Source organism: Musca vetustissima, unplaced genomic scaffold (genome assembly GCF_032173495.1).
Source record: "Musca vetustissima isolate MV318-11 ecotype Yass unplaced genomic scaffold, APGP_CSIRO_Mvet_v1 utg6435, whole genome shotgun sequence".
Lineage (NCBI taxonomy): Eukaryota > Metazoa > Arthropoda > Insecta > Diptera > Muscidae > Musca > Musca vetustissima.
This window is the reverse complement of record NW_026880411.1, coordinates 100,987-120,103: the sequence shown is the minus strand read 5'-3', so window position 1 is coordinate 120,103 and position 19,117 is coordinate 100,987. Positions and strand designations below refer to the sequence as shown.

General features: G+C 29.6%; 1 protein-coding gene across 1 annotated transcript in view; it reads left to right on the top strand.

The window, feature by feature from the left end:
* The window catches only part of LOC133326009 (rho GTPase-activating protein 7), a 46,348-nt gene that overhangs the window by 5,170 nt on the left and 22,061 nt on the right, over positions 1-19,117 (top strand). Inside the window, exon 2 of the mRNA XM_061534688.1 lies at positions 17,189-17,260. Within this exon, the coding sequence (XP_061390672.1) occupies positions 17,189-17,260 (72 nt within the window). The remainder of the gene's footprint in view (positions 1-17,188; positions 17,261-19,117) is intronic.

Sequence of the window (19,117 nt, the reverse complement as noted above, 5' to 3'; positions counted from 1 at the left end):
AGTATTATTTATAAGGAAAAAATCGTATTTATAGAAATTAATTAATTGAGGGGAAATTACATATAACACTTGAATATTAGAAATCATATATACATTATACAATACATAATTCCACTAAAATAATTGTGTATCATGGGAAATATATTAAATATAGTGATCGAACTCCGGTCCTCAGAGCAACACAAATGTTGCCAGACCACTTAACGTTCTGAGCCATCAACACACTTCCAAAACGGTTGCGCAAAAACATGTGTATATCAAGGAAGCAATTGTAGGCGTGTGGTGGATGGTAGGTGTGTGTGATGGATAAATATATCCATCGCTACAACAAAAAATCTGTTTTGAAAAGGACTGTTTCTAGAATGAAGACAAATGTCGCATCAGGTTATCAACATACTACCTTTGTAAAGCCACATAGCCCAAATTGAACCGCTTAACCAACGGCGAAACGCGTCGCATAATAGTGGGTAACATCATTAAGCTCAACTCGAAAGAGTATATGATAACTCAATTAAAAAATATTTATTGAATAAAAATAATAGTAAAAGTATATCATAAAAAATAATTTTTAAAAAATCTAAAAAAAATGTATTTAAAATTCCACGCTTAATTGTGGGTTTTTTTTTTTAAAGTCCAAGCTTAATAGTGGATCATAAATTAATTTTTAAAAATTCGCGCTTATTAGTTGATCACAAAAAATAGTTTTTAAAAATTAGTGGATCATAAAAAACAATTTTTAAAAGTTAGAGGATCAGAAAAAATAATTTTTAAAAAATCGACTCTTAATAATGTATTAAAAACATAATTTTTAAAAACCCACTCTTAATAATGAACCACAAAAAAAATATTTTTAAAAATCCACGCTTAGTAATGGATAATAAAAAATATTTTTTTTTAAATTATATATTTTTTAATTTACGCTCAGTGAAGGATCACAAAAATATTTTTTTAAGAAAGTCTGCGCTTAGTAGAGGATCATAAAAAATATTTTAGTAATAACATATGCTTAATGATAGGTTTAAAAAATATTTACTTTTAAAAATAAATATAAAAATATCTGAAAAAAATATTTTGTAAAATTGAGGAATCATAAAAAATATATAAAAAGAAATATTTTTTTTCAATATACGCATCTCCGCATTTTGTAAACCACTTTATATTAAAGAATTGTTTAATTCAAAATTACCAATTTTTTATAAAAATCATAGTTATTTATTTTATTTATTACCAGCATATGTCCACTACTTCGTTAGCGAATGCGGGTAATATTTGAACATGTTTTAATAAATTATTTTATTTTCACAGAAAACTGCATATATCAGAAAACTAAACAATTTACACATAAATATCGACCATAAATTGAATTTGAGTACTATTTAGTATCAAATTTCATGATTCAAGCTTTAAAGGTTCACCGAAATCCAAATTTTGTTCCATTTAGCACACATTATTTCGATAAGCACCCTCCTCAACCATCCAACAAAATATCCTGCATATCCCGCACCAACACCCCCCGGTGATTCCAAATTCAAATTTTAGGATTTCAACTCTATTGGATCACCCACAATTCAAATTGTACCAAATATAGTACACAGTAGTACGAATTTTCAAAACTTGCTACTTAACCCACACCTTCACCCCACAGTGATCTTAAATCCTAGTTTCAGGATTCCAACTCTATCGGTTCACCCACAATACAAATTGTACCAAATTTAGTACATAGTAGTACCAATTTCTAAAACTTCCTACATACACCAACCCTAGACCCCCCACGGTGATCTTAAATCCAAGTTTCAGGATTCCAACTCTATCGCTTCATCCACAACTTAAATTGTACCAAATTTAGTACATAGTAGTACCAATTTCCAAAAACTCCTACATACCCCAAACCTACACCTCTACAGTAATCCTAAATCCAAGTTTCAGGATTCCAACTCTATTGGTTCACCCAAATTTCAAATTGTACCAAATTTAGTACACAGTAGTACCAATTTCCAAACCTTCCTACATACCCCAATCCTATACCCCCACAGTGATCTTAAATCCAAGTTTCAGGATTCCAACTCTAACGGTTCACTCATAATTCAAATTGTGCCAAATTTAGTACTCAGTAGTACCAATTTCTAAAACTTCCTACATACACCAACCTAGACTCCCACAGTGATCCTTAATCAAAATTTCAGGATTCCAACTCTATCGCTTCATCCACAACTTAAATTGTACCAAATTTGGTACACATTAGTACAGATTTCTAAAAATTCCTCCATATTTCAATCTTACACCTCAACAATGATCCTGACTCCAAATTTCATGATTCTAGCGTTATTGGTTCACCTAAAATTCAAATTGTACCAAATTTAGTACCATTTAGTACCCATAAGTAATAATGTCTTAAACGGAGTCCTGACCCCAATCATACACGCCTACAATGATCCTGTCTCCAAATTTCATTGTTCGCGCTCAATCGATTCACCCAAATCCAAATTGTACCAATTATAGTACGAATTAGTACTTTTCGTACAAATAAGTAAAAAAATTCCAAAATTAAGTACATATCCTAGCAAAAATTTGCTTTGAAAAAGTACTGTTTCTAGAATGAAGACAAATGTCGAACTGTGACAAATTTGAATTTAATAGCCCAATATACCTGAAGAGCCGCTTAACCAACGGCGAAACGCGTCGCATAGTACGTAGGTTCTTCTCCTGGCTTTCCTTTTCATAGCAAAAACTTAGATCATCAAGCTCGACTCGAAAGAGTATAAATAATCACTAGTCGATAGTGTTAAAATGAAATTTCAGGATTCCAGCTCAATTTGTACCTCCAAAATAAATTTGTACCAAATATACCAAATATACACGCTTTCGAAACCATCTCCATAACTGGAACCTACGTCTCAACCTTAATTCACACTCCAAACTTCAAGTTTTAGCGCTATCCGTTCACATGCTGCGAAATTGTACATTTTCGTACTTTTTGGATAGTTACAGTTCGAATTTTCAAAAACTCTTTGGTACATCTATCCTACATTCCAACAACGTCCACCAACCCAAATTTCAGAGATCTAGCTCCACCGGTTCGCCAAATACAAATGGTATCACATTAAGTACTTTTCGTACCGTTCTAGTATTAATTTCCAAAAACCCAGCCTTATCTGTCACATTTGGACCAAGAGTGACCCTCACGCAAAATTTCAAGATTCTAGCTTAAGCTTTTTGAAAAATCTCCGATTTTTTATCAAAAACCAAGTTAAAAAATAAGGAAGATCTTCACCGATTGGCTTTATTCCAATTCATACGATAGCTATACACTTACAGAGAAACGTGTAAAAATTTGGACTCGATTGGGTTATTAGTTTTTGAGTTATCGTGCCCGCCATTCGCAAAAGAGAAAAACGCGTTTAAAGTTTGAGAAGCCCTTTAGCCGTCACTTGATGCTGACACAATAAATCGGCTATATCTTCAAGAGTTCTTGAGATTTTCACTTGAAATTTTGTAGGGACATTCTTGAATTAGTGTAGATTCGAATTAAGTCAAGAATATTTTTGACCCCGAGAATGGTGGGTCCCCTTAAGCCGTTTTGTCTGGGCGTTGATGAATCGTTAAATCCGTCAGTCAGTCAATCACTTTAATCTTTTATTAGTATATATATATATATATATTTTTTTTTTTTTAATTTCCTACATTTTTTGTGATTTTTTTTTTGTCAATTTAAATTTTTCCGGTAAATAAATTAAAATTCGTGTCACCAGGAAAATTGTAAATCTTCCGAATAATTTACAATGACATTATTCACTAGAATAAATATATGTATATATTTTCGTATATCCACACAAATATATTTTTTGATTAATTTGTAATAACAGATTAACAAGGTGTATAACGCATAGCCTTCACTAGAAATAAAATTAAACAAGAAAAGTGTAAACATACAAACATACACACACACACTCACAATTGTGGTGACAAATGTTCTTCTTATTAAGAAAATTATTTTTCCGCTTTATTGCTTCTCGCCGACGACATGATACTGTTTGTGGTTCACTAGAACAATGTCAAGAATTAACCATAAAAAATTTACTTTTATTATTTTTAAGAAGAAAATTTTTTTTCGTATAATTTTTATATATTGGGTATTTTTCAATTCGAAGTCAACTAACTTTTTATGAAAATACATTTTCACGAATCTCCCATACTTATACGGCAATTATTGTGCATTATCACATATTTTGATTTTAGAACTATTTTTTACAGTTTATCGATCGATATGGGCATTATCGGAATTCTACTGTATTAAAAATCCATTTATTAATTTGGTGTTTGTTATATAAAATCACACCCCAATGAAAATGTCATAAAAAATTGAAAAAATAATCATAACAATTAAATCAAAACAACAAAAAAATATCTGTATCAAAATCAAATGGAAAATTTGCCAGACACAAAACACACATGTATGTACATATATACCAACATTTTTTGACGCTTACGGCAGTGAAATGCGTGAGAAAAAATAATAAAAAATAAATATACGACAATCAAATTCCCAAAATAACAACAACAACAACAACAAAAATAAATACATGTGACAACATTTTTGCTCAATGGCAGACAAACGGACTCCTACAACATTACGGAAATGTTTTTTTATTATTATTTCGCACACTTATATTTGTTGTTGATTTTGATTTTTGTTATTTTGGGTTTGCAACAAAAAATGCATATCACCATTTTTGTGATTATCGCAAATCAGAAAACATGGCACACCGAGGAAATTTTCACAAAAACATATGTTTTTTCCTATTATTTTTGGTAAACATTTATGTTTTTTACCCAATTTGTAACAAAAAAAAAAAAAACATGATGATATTTTATTATATATTTTCGAATTTAAAATTTTTTTGGGAATGAGATTAAGATTTGTTATGGATACTGGCGCCTTTGTTGTTTGCTGTTTTTTTTCTCTTTTTATTTGCACAATGGGAATTTTTATAAATAATAGTTAATTTATGTTTTCTTAAATGAAAAAAATTTAGACAAATAAATTTGATTGAATTTGGCGCCATCAGAAGAAGCAATCTTTCATTCTTACTGGAAGGCTTACCGCGGAATTACATTATTATTTTTTATAATATGCTCTTGAACAAGAAATAATATTTTGTTAAAAAAAAAAAAACAAATAAGAACTTCAATTATTAAAAAATAAAATATCATTGAATTGGGGTAAAAATTTTTTTTGTGAATCAGGTATGCCTTGAAAAAAAACATTCTTTGAAAAATCCACTGCTTGGATATGCCTTGCCTTTGAAAAATATTCTTTGAAAAATCCACTGCTTGGATATGCCTTGGATTTCTTTGAAAAATATTCTTTAAAAAATACTCCTTGGATATGCCTCGAATTTGAAAAATATTCTTTAAAAATCCACTGCTTGGACATGCCTTGGCTTTGAAAAATATTCCTTAAAAATCCACGCCTTGGATATGCCTTAAAAATATTCTTTAAAAAATCCACGCCTTGGATATGCCTTAAAAATATTCTTTAAAAAATCCACGCCTTGGATATGCCTTGGAAAAAATATTCTTTAAAAAATAGACGCCTTGTGTATGTGCCTAAAAAATATTCTTTAAAAAATAGACCGCTTGGATATGCCTTGGGAAAAATATTCTTTAAAAATAGTCTATTAAAAAATAGACCGCTTGGATATGCCTTGGAAAAAATATTCTTTAAAAAATAGACCGCTTGGATATGCCTTGGAAAAAAAATCTTTAAAAAATCCACACCTTGAATATGTCTTGGAAAAAATATTCTTTAAAAAATCCACGCCTTGGATATGTCTTGGAAAAAATATTCTTTAAAAAATCTACGCCTTGGAAAAAATATTCTTTAAAAAATCCACGCCTTGGAAAAAATATTCTTTAAAAATTCCACGCCTTGGAAAAAATATTCTTTAAAAAATCCACTCCTTGGAAAAATATTCTTTAAAAAATCCACGCCTTGGAAAAAATATTCTTTAAAAAATCCACGCCTTGGAAAAAATATTCTTTAAAAAATCCACGCCTTGGATATACCTTGGAAAAATATTCTTTAAAAAATCCAATTCTTGGATATGCCTTGGTTTTTCAAAATATTCTTTAAAGAATCCAATTTTTGGATATGCCTTGGCATTGAAAAAATATTTTTTAAAAAGTCCCCTGCTTAGAAATACCTTGGAAATAACCTTCTTCAAAAAGTCCCCGCCTTAGAATTCCCTTGGAAAAAATCTTCTTTAAAATGTCCCCGCCATGGAAATATATTATTTAAAATGCTACGCTTTTTGGTCCTTTATTAAGTTTTAAATACAGCCAGCTGACATCTTATTTAATAATAATGTGTGATGCATACTTTTAGGGGTTAGATCAGATATCGTTAAAACCACATGTCTATATAAATAATCTTTAAACAATTCCCGCTTTTGTGGTACTGTAAACATTTTTCTTATTGGCCCTTGAATACAGTCAGCTGATAGCTTATTTAATATAAATATGTGATGCATACTTTTAGGGGCTAGATCAAATATCTTTAAAAAATCATGTCTATATAATTATTCTTTAAAAAATTCCTGCTTTTGTGGTACTGTAAAAATTTTTCTTGTTGGCCCTTGAATACAGTCAGCTAACTGTTTATTTAAAATTAATGTATGATGCATACTTTTAGGCGTTAGATCAAATGTCTTTCCACATACTCGAACATATTACTAAGGTCATAATAATAATTTTGTAATATTTAACTATGATTTAAAAGAAATCTGCTAATGGCCCATTTAATTGCAGTGTATGATGTATGCTTCTAAGCAGTTTGCTTCATGTATTGTAATGTTTGATGCATACTTTTGGCGGTTGGATCAGGTGTCTTGCTTTACTTAAACATTTTACTGTGGTCTTAATAACATTTTTGTATTATTTTACTAGGGTTTAGAAATAATCAGCTGATGTCAATTATTTTACTATAATTTAGGAATCATCAGCTGATATCCTATTTAGATATTGCGTTTGTTTTACACTTTTCTGCGTTTGGTGTTTATTTTGGGGGCAAAGCTGTCATCATTATATTAAAAATCGCCAACTTAGTGATATTTGAAAATTTTTCCATAAAAATGTCTTCTTTGTAGGTGTTTTAACAATGTTTTGAATAAAACCAGCTGACTACATATTTCATAGAGATGTGTGATGCATACTTTTAGGCGTTTGATCAAGTGTATTTCCATATACATAACAATATCACTGAGATTGTAATAATATTTGTATTATTTTACAAAAAATATTGTCCTATTTGAAAATTATGTTTATTGTAAACTTTTAGGGGAAATTGAAAAATTTAAATATTCTTTCTTTTTTTAAATTATCAAATTTTCTTTTTAAATCACAATTATATTTTACTTATAGATGGGTCAATATCACCATATAATGACCCACTTCAGGAAATGAATACACGTTTTTTGTTTATATTGACCAAATAAAAAAATTGGGCCTATAGAACAATAACATATATATATATATATATCATAAATATAGGATTGTGATTCATGTGAAATAATTTCATTTTTAAGAATTGAAATTGAGTCATTTATCTGAGTTTAATTTCTTCCTTGAGAATATCACCAACAGCCACTTTATATGCCATTTATTTTGTTCATTCATGTATGTATTTACAAAAATAAAAAAAAAATTAAAACAAAAACAAAAAATTAAAAATCTTCCTGTTTATATGTCTTGTGTTCTTTATATTTTGACATGTGCATTAACGTTGTGATTTAGTATGTCTACGTAAATGCAAAAACAAAATAAGAAAACGGTATTGAAAAAATCAATTGAAAGAAAATGAATGAATTTTTTTGGTGGATACAAAAATTCAAAGGGGTCCAAAATATTTTAAAAATATTAATATTCAATTTCCTAGTAAAATTCTTTGCAACCAAATTGAAATACAAAACCATTGTCCTCTGCAAAATGTAAAATAAATTTATTTAGTGTCATTTTCATTGTTCATGTTTTTCAAAGTTCATTTAAATTTGATATGAAAATGTCAACATGGAACAAGATGTCACCAAATTTTTTGTGGCTATCTCCCATGTCATTTTTGATAGCTATGTGCGAAGTTTAAAAGCCCACGCGCGAATATTTTTTGCTAGCAAAAAAAAAAAATAAAATAAATAACGCCATCCTTAATTGTGTTAAAATTTAATTGAACCAAATAAATTTGCATATAACATTTTAATAAAATCAAATGATGAAAAAATCCATTGCCCACATAAATTAAATTCCAGCTCGCCACTCTGGAGTATGCTAAAAATCCCAGGCACTTCATATGAAGGGGATTTTAATTAAACGACCAAAATTAGTGGTTTCACTTTCACTCATATCCCTTTTATGGAATATGTTCAATATCCCTAGGTTGAGGGTGTTAACCATACGCCTCCGCGCCCGCACACACACACAAAAATTGTGCTAGGCAGGCCATAGACAAAGGCGGTCATATCAATGGCAGCAAAGGATGCAAAAAGGATTGCACCGTGTGTGTGCACAAATCACGCTTCAATGGCTACACTTTTATAAAATGTTTGCAAAACAGGTTAAAATGAAAAAACAAAAACAACAACAACTATGGGAAATATTCCACTCAACAAAAGCCTGATGATGACGATGATGCCACAGACAGGACACTAGGGACGGGCGTACATATGAAGCGGCGAGTAGATAAATCCTCCCACCTTGTGTATGTACTATATGTGTAGGTGTGTGTGTAGTTCGCTATTCAAACAAATAAATAACAATATCTTGCGGATTGTCATCAACAACACTAACACCAAGACCAACACCAATACCACCGCCATCCACCCACTATCAACATGAACATTCTCGTCATGGTTTAGTGCAAATGTTTCTGTTGATGGTTAGTTGTAAAAAGGATTGTCAATCCGTCCTACACTTTAAATGTGATGTGGATGTTAGTTGTCAAGAGAAATGAATAAATCTGGATTTTTTTTAGCTCCATAGGTTGTGACATCAACACAGGCAGACTCACACACACACATATGTCATGTCATGTCCTTAACTATTTATCCACATACATTAATTGTAAATGAGAGAAAAAAATGAAAATCCCACCTTTCCATGTTTTTGCAAAAAATCGAACATTTTCAAGGACTTTCAAAATCATTTATCAAATGAATGGAAATAGTCAAAAGGGCAAATGCTGCCAGTAAGGAGTGATGGGAGTTGGGAGAACAATTTTAATTGAATTACCACACAACAACATGTTTTATATAAATTAAATTTATATCAAACATTAAGTATATGTGTATGTAGTATATACAGCGAACGAAGTATACTTCCTTCCTCTGTTAATCTAGGATTTCTTTCAACTTGAGTAATTACATTTTGATATTCTTCGTGAATATTAAATTAAATATTAATATTTAATGTACATGGAAGAAGATAAAAATAAATAACTAGGATAAAGCCAATCGGTGATGATTTTCCTTATTTTTTAACTTAGTTTCTGGTCAAAAATCGGCGATTTTCCAAAAATATTTTTTCAAAGGTCCGGCATTTTATTAATTTTAGAGCGAAGTCACTAATCCTAGTTCATACGAGAGCCAGACATGTACTCTTTCTAACACCGTTGGAATTTTCGGATTGCGATGTTCCAGTGAGGAGTTATCATGCCCGCCATCAAAAATAAGGACTTTTCTTTAATTACAAAAAACAACAACAAAACAATAACAAAATTTTTTTGTAAATTATTTTTCTTCTCTTTTAAATCTTCAAATATATATGTGCAAAGTTACAAACCTTAACAAGCATTGGTATTGATTTACCAGCCCATTGAAAATCGTGAAAAATTAAAATCGAGAATGGGGTTCCCTTAAAGCAAATATCGCTTTATAATTTAGATAAATATCTGATAAACATGAGGATTTTGGTGTACCTATATCTAAATCTGAATCGATTTCAACGAGACTTGCCAGAGATCAATTTGTATTAACTACAGTTCATTGTGTGTGGCAATCGGACAAACTTTGGGAGCAATTGTGCACAATTTACATAACATCGGAAGAAAAAATATATAGGAGCTATATCTAAATCTGAACCGATTTCCACAAAACTTAGCAATCATCATTCTTGACTTTATTCAGTACGCTATGCCAAATTTCGTGCAAATCGAAAGATATATAGGGACTTTGGTACACCATTTACATTAAATCGGACAGAAATATATATGGGAGCTATGTCTAACTCTTAACCGATTTTCACGAAACTTAACACACAGCATTCTAGACCCAATTCATTACGCTGTGCCAAATTTCATGCACATCCAAAGATATATAGGGACTTTGGTGTAACATTTACTTAAAATCGGACGAAACTATATATGGGAGCTATATCTAAATCGGGACCGATTTTCTCGAAACTTGGCAGACATCAAACTAGGCTCAATTCAGTACGTTATGCCAAATTTCGTGCAAATCGAAAGATATATAGGGACATTGGTGCACCATTTACCTTAAATCGGACGAAAATATATATGGGAGCTATATCTTAATCTGAACCGATTTTTTCCCAATTTCAATAGGGTTCGTCCTTGGGCCAAATAAGTGACATATGCCAAATTTCATCCAATTCGGATCATAAATGCGAGCTGTACTTTGTTTACAATATAACATGGACATGCATAAATCGACTTAGAAAGTGATTCTATGCATATTCTCAAAAGGAACCATGGGTCTACCTCGTCTCCTTTTGCCTGTTACAAACATATATAAGATTTCATGTAGTAAACAAAAACTAAATTTCTTTAATAAATATTTAAAAATTTAAACCTGAATAAATATTTCAAAAAACCTTGAATAATATTTAATTTTAATAATATTTAATGTAAAAAACAAAAAATGTATTTCTTGAAAGATCATTTAAAATTTAATCCTTAATGAATATTATAAAACCCCTTGAAAATAAATTATTTAAATGTGTAGGTGTTCATACTGAAAAAAAAACATCATCTAACTCTCCTGTGTGATAATTATCTCATTTTCAACTGTCACACCTGTAATGGTGTCAAATGCAAAAGTAGTTCTCTCTCTCTTTTTGTTTTTCCCTTTTCTATGATTTAACTTGTTCTTATTCAATTTAAAGTTTTCAATTGTTGTTTTGAAATGCTTTATTTTTCTAACAAAACTTGTACACCACATGACAATACATTTTTCCGATAATGGGAAATAAAATTGTTTTTGTAGTATATTAGGGTAGGTCACAAGTTTATGAGTAATTAATAATTGGGTCAAAATGTTTTATTTTTATTTCTTTTTTTCCTATTTTTTAGAAAGAAATAATAGATATTATTGTGCTATATAAAAAAGAAATTGGTATTAAATATTAATTATAATTATATTAAATAAAAAATAATATCCTATCGAAATGTCAGATGTCGCCAGAGATATATATAGTAGCCCTCGTTGCCCTTAAATAATTTTTAACAATTTAAAACTCCCTTTCTCGAAGCCACAACCCACCCCCCTTAAAATGGTTTCAACACTGGACGGAATTTTTCATATAACATCCCTATATTTCTGGATTTTAGAACTCCCTTCTTTGAATCCATAAAATGTCTTTAACACATAACCCATTTTTTATATAGCATCCCTGTATTTGTCCGTCGTATTACCAAAACGTTGCTGAATTTTAATTTTCTATGCTGAATTGTGATTTTCTATTACCTAGCTGTGGCCTCTCTCTTCGCTTCCAAATAGCAACCTCGTTTTATTTCGTTAAGGATTTTCCTTAATTTTTTGTTCATTACTTCTCCATTTAATTTGCTTCATTTTGCTTTCCCCCCACCTTCCTATTGTAATAGGGAGTTCACTTGGCATGACATTTCTTGATATCATCACTGATGTCATGCCGTATTGTCTGTCGGAAAAGTGTAGATATATAATTTAAGTACTGTAGTTAACACTGGGCCATTGTCATTATCACCATCATAAATTAGACAGTGTCTGTAGGTGTATGTGAGCGTGTGTGTGTTACGTTCATATGACCTTTAATTGAAACAACAAAATCGTTAGTTAAAATGAGTTAAATTTCATGGGTCTTTTTTTCATGTGGATGTCATATGTCAAAGGTCATGAGTATTTAGTTTAGTTTATTTTTTGTTTGTTTCGTTTTTCTTTAAGGAGAATAATAAAAATAATTATCCCATTAAGGAGAAATAGGGGAAAGCAAATAAAATTAATTATATAAAATAAAATTAAAACAGAGTGGTCATATTGATTTCCCGATTTTATAAAACTATTATTCACATCGAGGATAACAAGGCATTTGTAAACAAGAGTTTTATTTTTTTTTTAAATTAAAAAAATATAAATTTTTTATTATTTTGCATTTTTATATTTTTAATATATTTTTTATTATATTATTTATTTATAATAATTAATTTTTATTAATACTTTATAATTATTATATTTATAATATTTTTATAAATTATAATATTCATAATATTTTTTACTTCAAACCGTTGGATAATATTTTGAATGCCCCTCTAAAAATTATTTTTAAAATGGGTCAATTATTTAAACCGTTTTCAATTTTATTTTGAATATTTAAATTAAAAAAAATTAATTAAATAATTTAATTCCACATTTCTTCTATCCTCCTATTTTTTTAAAAGCTGAATAAAAAATTATTTATCTAATTAATAAATTTGTTTCCTATCTTAATAATTTAACTTTTAAAGATGACTTTTAAATTTAAAAATTGTATCTCCCTCTCTCGCCCCCTCCTTTTCTTTTTGTAATTAGAAAACCTAATTACATTTCAACAGTCTTTAGTTGTTGTTCATTTTTTCATTAATTAAAAATTAATTTCACCACGGAAAGGGGGGATATTTAAATCATTGAGTTTATGGACAACATGTTTAAAGAAACAAATCAAACTCTGCCCATAAAATGTTTGCCCCCTCAGGTCTATTTAGCGGGGAATACACTTTGTTGTTATTTTGTAATTTGTTATTCTAGTTGCCATTTTTTCTCACAACACATCCCTTCCGTCCCCTCCCCTACCTTTCCCTTTCCACATTTCCCTAAAGAGGTCAACGGTGAAAATGAAAGTCTGTGGTCTACTATATAGGCTGCTAGATACGGAATCTTTCATGCAAATAACAACATCATTCGCGTGCCACAAAAATAGGCCACGTACACTCGAACCATACACACACTTACAAATATCTATACAGCAGTATTGGTTGGCTTTTCCGCATCTTCATTTTTTCTCTCCAGCTTCTTCTCTCTTCTCCCCCCAACCCCTGATTTCTCTACCTCTCTTCCATCGATAACCCTTTAAACCATTCACTGACCATTCATCTCGAACACGAAAAACCCCTCCCATAGTCCATACCATGTATCTTGTTTTCTGGCCGAGTGAATCTTTAAAATCGATTAGAAGCTATAATAGGTGGAAATGTTTAGGTTTGTGAGTGAGTGAGTGTGTGTAAGATTTCCCTAAACAAAATTCCCCTCCCCCGTCCCATTTTCGTCTCCTTGGACAGTGATTAACCAGTGAGTTATAGGTTCGCTGGTGTATTTTTTCTTTCTTTTCCCCTCTGGATAGTTCGAAACATTTAACAACAATGTTGTAGAGCGCAATGTAAAGCAAAGTGGCTAAAAGTGTATTTAAAAAAGGTGAGGTGTGTGTGTGTATGTATGAACTTAGCCACACGACGTTTGTGTGTGTACATGTTACAGGTATGTGTTAGGTGTTTTTGGTCCATGACCGTCCGTTCCCACCACCTACCATTAACCATTATTTATCTATTGATGATAATAACAATGCTGATGATGATAATGATAATCACTGTTCAGTGAAGCTATTAGAGGCCTAAATCAATATGTATAGACACGCGCCAATAAATGAGCATTATTTTCCCCTCCCGCACACTACCTTTCCACATCGATATTTCTCTCATCGTATTTATTCTATTAGGTCTTGTATAGAGACATATCCTCCTCCTCCTCCTCAAATAGTATATTTTTGGCAGGGTAATTTTCGAATCATGTTAAATATCCTGTCATTTAGGGAAGTCACCCCTCTTCTCTCTTCTATAAAAGAGCCTAAGCTTCTCTGTACAAGATCTTCTCTAAATATAAAAATTAGTCTTCTCTAGAAGAGCTGCTATTCTACTTTGAAAATAATTAAATTTCCAAAAGTGAATCCCCCTGAAATAGTATATTTTTGGCAGGGTAATTTTGGAATCAGGTTAAACATCCTGTCATATAGGGAAGAGACCCCTCTTCTCTCTTCTATAAAAGAGCCTAATCTTCTCTATATACAAGATCTTCTCTAAATATAAAATTATTCTTCTCAATCTCAAGAAGAGCTGTTATTCCACCTTGAAAATAATTTAATTTGCAAAAGTGAATCCTCCTCGAATAGTATATTTTTGGCAGGGTAATTTTCGAATCAAATTAAATGTCCTAGCATTTAGGGAAGAGATCCCTCTTCTATCTTCTATAAAAGAGCCTAATCTTCTCTATACAAGATCTTCTCTAAATATAAAAATTATTCTTCACAAGATAAAAAAAAAATTCTTCCTCTCTAAAATACCCTAATCTTCTCAATACAAGATCTCCTCTAAATGTAAAAATTATTCTTCTCAACCTCTGGAAGAGCTTCAATTCCACCTTGAAAAGAATTTCGTTTTTTGTTTTTTTGGTTATAATATTTTTATTAAATTCTATTCCAGATAGATTTAAATATTTATTTGCCTTGTGGCAAAATATGTAAATCTCTTACATTACATTCCGGTAACAAAATAATACGCTTACAATCTGTCTTAAATCCGCACAAAATTGATATTTCAAATCAAATCATAAATGTGTGTTAAAATCAATATTTGCAAAAAACAAAGAGTGACAGCTTTCTCCCTGGAACTAAGTGAAAATTGTAAAAACTATGATGAGAATCAATCAAAGATTTGGAATAATTTCGAAGATGAGAAGATTTATCATTCTGAGTTGAAACCGTTTATAAGGAGACCTCATCTTCTCGAAATCCAAAAGTCCCGAAAAAAGTTATGCTATATGTTTTACTAGCGGTTATGAGGACTATCGCTTATAGGCGCTATATTCTCAGCGGTCCATTGATCGTATTTTTAAAGGATTTCTTCTATTTTTAAATAAATTAAAGACTCAAAATTTTCTCACCCTTTTTCTCTCTTCGATTTAAAGTCAAAATAATGTATCCGAAAAAAATGCAAAAAAAAAATAGTTCCCCTGCACTAGTTCCCCTAAACAAGTGACAATTTTCTAAGAAGAGAAAATTAACCATTCTGAGTTGAAACCGTTTATACTGACACCCCATCTTCTCGAAATCCACAAAAGGTCTCGAAAAAAGTGTTGCTATATGTTTTACTATCGCTTATAGCCGCTATATTTTCAGCGGTCCATTGATCGTCTTTTTAAACGATTTCTTCTTTTTTAAATAAAAAAATAATTAGAGACTCAAAATTGTCTCACCCTCTTTCCCTCATCGATTTAAAGTCAAAATTATGTATCCGAAAAAAAATTAAAAAAAAATCTAGTTCCCCTGCACTAGTTCCCTTATCCAAGTGACAATTTTCTAATAATTTTATTCATGTGCATTCAAGCCTGTAAATTGAGCAAACAAACATATTTCTTCCTTCTAGCGCCTCCGCATTCTTCTCCACCACCACTACCCTCCCAGCCTAACCCAATTGTATGCGAGGGAGGAAATTAAATGCCAATAACATTTTTTTCACAGATTTTGTAAATGCCTCTTTTTTTGTTGTTGCTGTTGCTTCTCCTGTTACCAAGGAAATAGTTGAACAGACTAAATAACCTAACCTTATACAAGGCAACAATGTCGACAAAAAAAGGAGCAGTTGAGGGCGGGGAACCGTAACAGTTTTATTAAATAATAGAATAATGGGCACTAGAGCAGCACATCAATGATGTCAGATTGAAAGAGAAATGATAAAAAGAAAAACTTTTGGATTTAAGGAACATCAAAGTGATTGTCATATCAGATGATAGACACAATGGAAATGTGGATTAAGGACATGAAATGATGCGGGGAATTATTTTTTGGGGAAGGAGAATTTTTATTTGTTGCTTGTGATTATTTTCAGCAATTGTTGGTGACAGTTTTTTTGCGTGGAATTTTAAATTGGAACTTGTAATGGATTTTAAAATAAAATTAAAAATTGAATTATGTTTATGATTTTTCGACCTTTAAATTAAAGTTCACTCAATTTTTTGTGAAAGATGTCGGTGTATTTTTTATTGAATTTCTGGTATGAAAATTTAAAAAAATAATTAGAACCGAAAATTCAATTCCTTTCTGCGAATATAGAGACAAATTTAATTAAATTTGTTCTGAAACTTCTGAGTCTAATTTAGAAGAGAAGTCTTCGAATAATAAGGGAAATAAATTCCATATATAAATTCGATTGATGAAATTTAAATTTCAAGATTTTTTCTCACTCTCTCTGTTCGATTTAAAGGCAAGATTTGTTTTTTGGAAAATATATAAGAAAACATTTTCATTCATTTTAATAATAAATAAAAACCGAATATTTGAACTTAAGTACAATTTCGATAATTAAATTGTCAACATTTGTATTGATTTAAAAAACAACTATTTTTTTCTGTATTGATACTCTCAATATTTACTCTCGATGCAGATCAAACATAATTATATTTCTATTTTGGTGACAATAAATATATCTTTAACATGTAATTATAATTATAAAGAATGTATGGTCTTTAATTATGCTAATTATTATTTTTTTATTTATAAATTTAATCCCAAAATTACCTTGAAAATACTTCCTGCAAGAAGATTTCAAAACGATACCGCAAAAACTAAAATATTTTACAGAGACCCCAAACAATTTTTTAAAAACATTTTTATTTATGATTTTAATCTCCGATTTAATGATATGACAATTTTTTTAACGATTAAAAAAATCACTTACTTTGTTTATTTTTTTTCTGAGCGATTTTTTCCTACAAGACCACATGACATTTTTTTATTTATTTTTACTGTTTTATGTTCAATAATTAAAAATTTTTAATAGTTTGTAAATTGTTTTTTTTATTCATTCCATTAATAATTGTAATTTTTTTTTTTTATTTTACAGAAATCGAAGCTGTTGAAGCCTGCAAATGGCTCAGAGCTGCTGGCTTTCCTCAATATGCTCAGATGTATGAAGGTAAGTGTCATGATTAAAATTTAATATTATAATAAGGTTGTTAAATTTTCTAGGCGCATTGACCTTCCACTGAGAAGAAGAAGGAAACCTGTTTTATAAAAATAAAAAAATATATTTTAAAATGCTTAACCAATTATGAATGAAAAATTGTTTGGGTAAAGTGTCGAAATGATTATTTATTTTTTTTGCCTAGGTCAGAAATATGTATAGGAATCCTCATTTGATTTTATACAGCTTTTTTTGTTGTTATTAAAAAATTAAAAAAAAATCCACGTTGGGCGCCAATATACTTTTCTTATTAACATAAAATCCCGAATCCTAATTTTATTATTTTTTAATTATATTTTTTTATAAATTTTTACATTTATATTTTATCAAATAATTAGAAAATTTTCACGTTGGGCGTCAATATATTCTTCATATTTAAAATCCCCGTTGGGCGCTAATATATTCTTCTTATTTTTCTAAAATTCCAAATTCAGATTATTCATTTTTTTTATGTCAGAATATTTAATCAAATAATTCGAACAATTCCACGTTGGGCGCCAATATATTCTTCTTATTTATTAAAAATCCATGTTAGGCGCCAATATATTCTTCTTATTTTTCTAAAATTCCAAATTCTGATTATTCATTATTTTTTAAATTTTTATTTTCTCAAATAATTAAAAAATATTCTTCTTATTTATTTAAAATCCACGTTGGGCGCCTATATATTCTTCTTATTTTTTTTTTAATTCCAAATTATGATTATTCATTGTTTTTTTTTTGTCAGAATATTTAATCAAATAATTCGAAAAATTCCACGTTGGGCGCCAATATATTCTTCTTATTTATTAAAAATCCATGTTAGGCGCCAATATATTCTTCTTATTTTTCTAAAATTCCATATTCTGATTATTCATTATTTTTTTTTAATTTTTTATTTTCTAAACTAATTTAAAATAATCCACGTTGGGCGCCAATATATTATTCTTACTTATTTAAAATACCGTATCCAAAATATCCACTTATATATTTATATGTATAATTATTATTCTTAATTATTTTCAGTAGACACCTTGGGCGCCATTTAATTGATCGAAAGTTTTGCATAAAATAAGTGCAAGAACATTTTAACAAGTTAATTCAATTTCTGACAAATTGATTTCTAAAATCATTCTTTAAAAATTCTGCATACAAAAAATTTTCGGTATACCGTCGATTTTTTTAAATTTATTTTTATACGACATTTTTTCTTTTTTTTTAAATTGAGAAATTCCAGGTTGGCCGCCAGCATATATTTTCCTTATTTACTTAAAATCTCGAATTCTGATTTTTTTGTTAATTATTTTTTTTTTTCATTTTTACATTATCAAATAAGTTTAAAAATTTCCACGTTGGGCGCCAACATAATTTTCTTATTTATTTAAAATCCCGAATCCTTATTATTCATTATTTTTTTCATTTTTTTTTTAGTTCTATGATATTTTTTAATTTTTTATAATATCAAATAATTTGAAAATATCCACGTTGGGCACCATAATATATTTTTCATATTTATTTAATATCCCAAATCCTGATTGTGGGTATGCCGATTTGGATTTTATTTTTTGCCAATTGATTTTCAGGTTGGGCGCCAAACCCTTTTTTAAATCCCGAATTTTGAATATTTATTAGATTTTTTATTTTTATATTATTAAATAATTTGAAAATGTCCACGTTGGGCGCCAATATATTTTCTTATCTATTTAAAAGCTTATTATTATTTTTTTTTAATTATTTTCATTACACATATTAGCCGACTTTTAATTGATCCATGTCATTATCATTAAATGGCGCCCAAATGGAAAGTTTTGAAAAAAATTAACGCAAGAG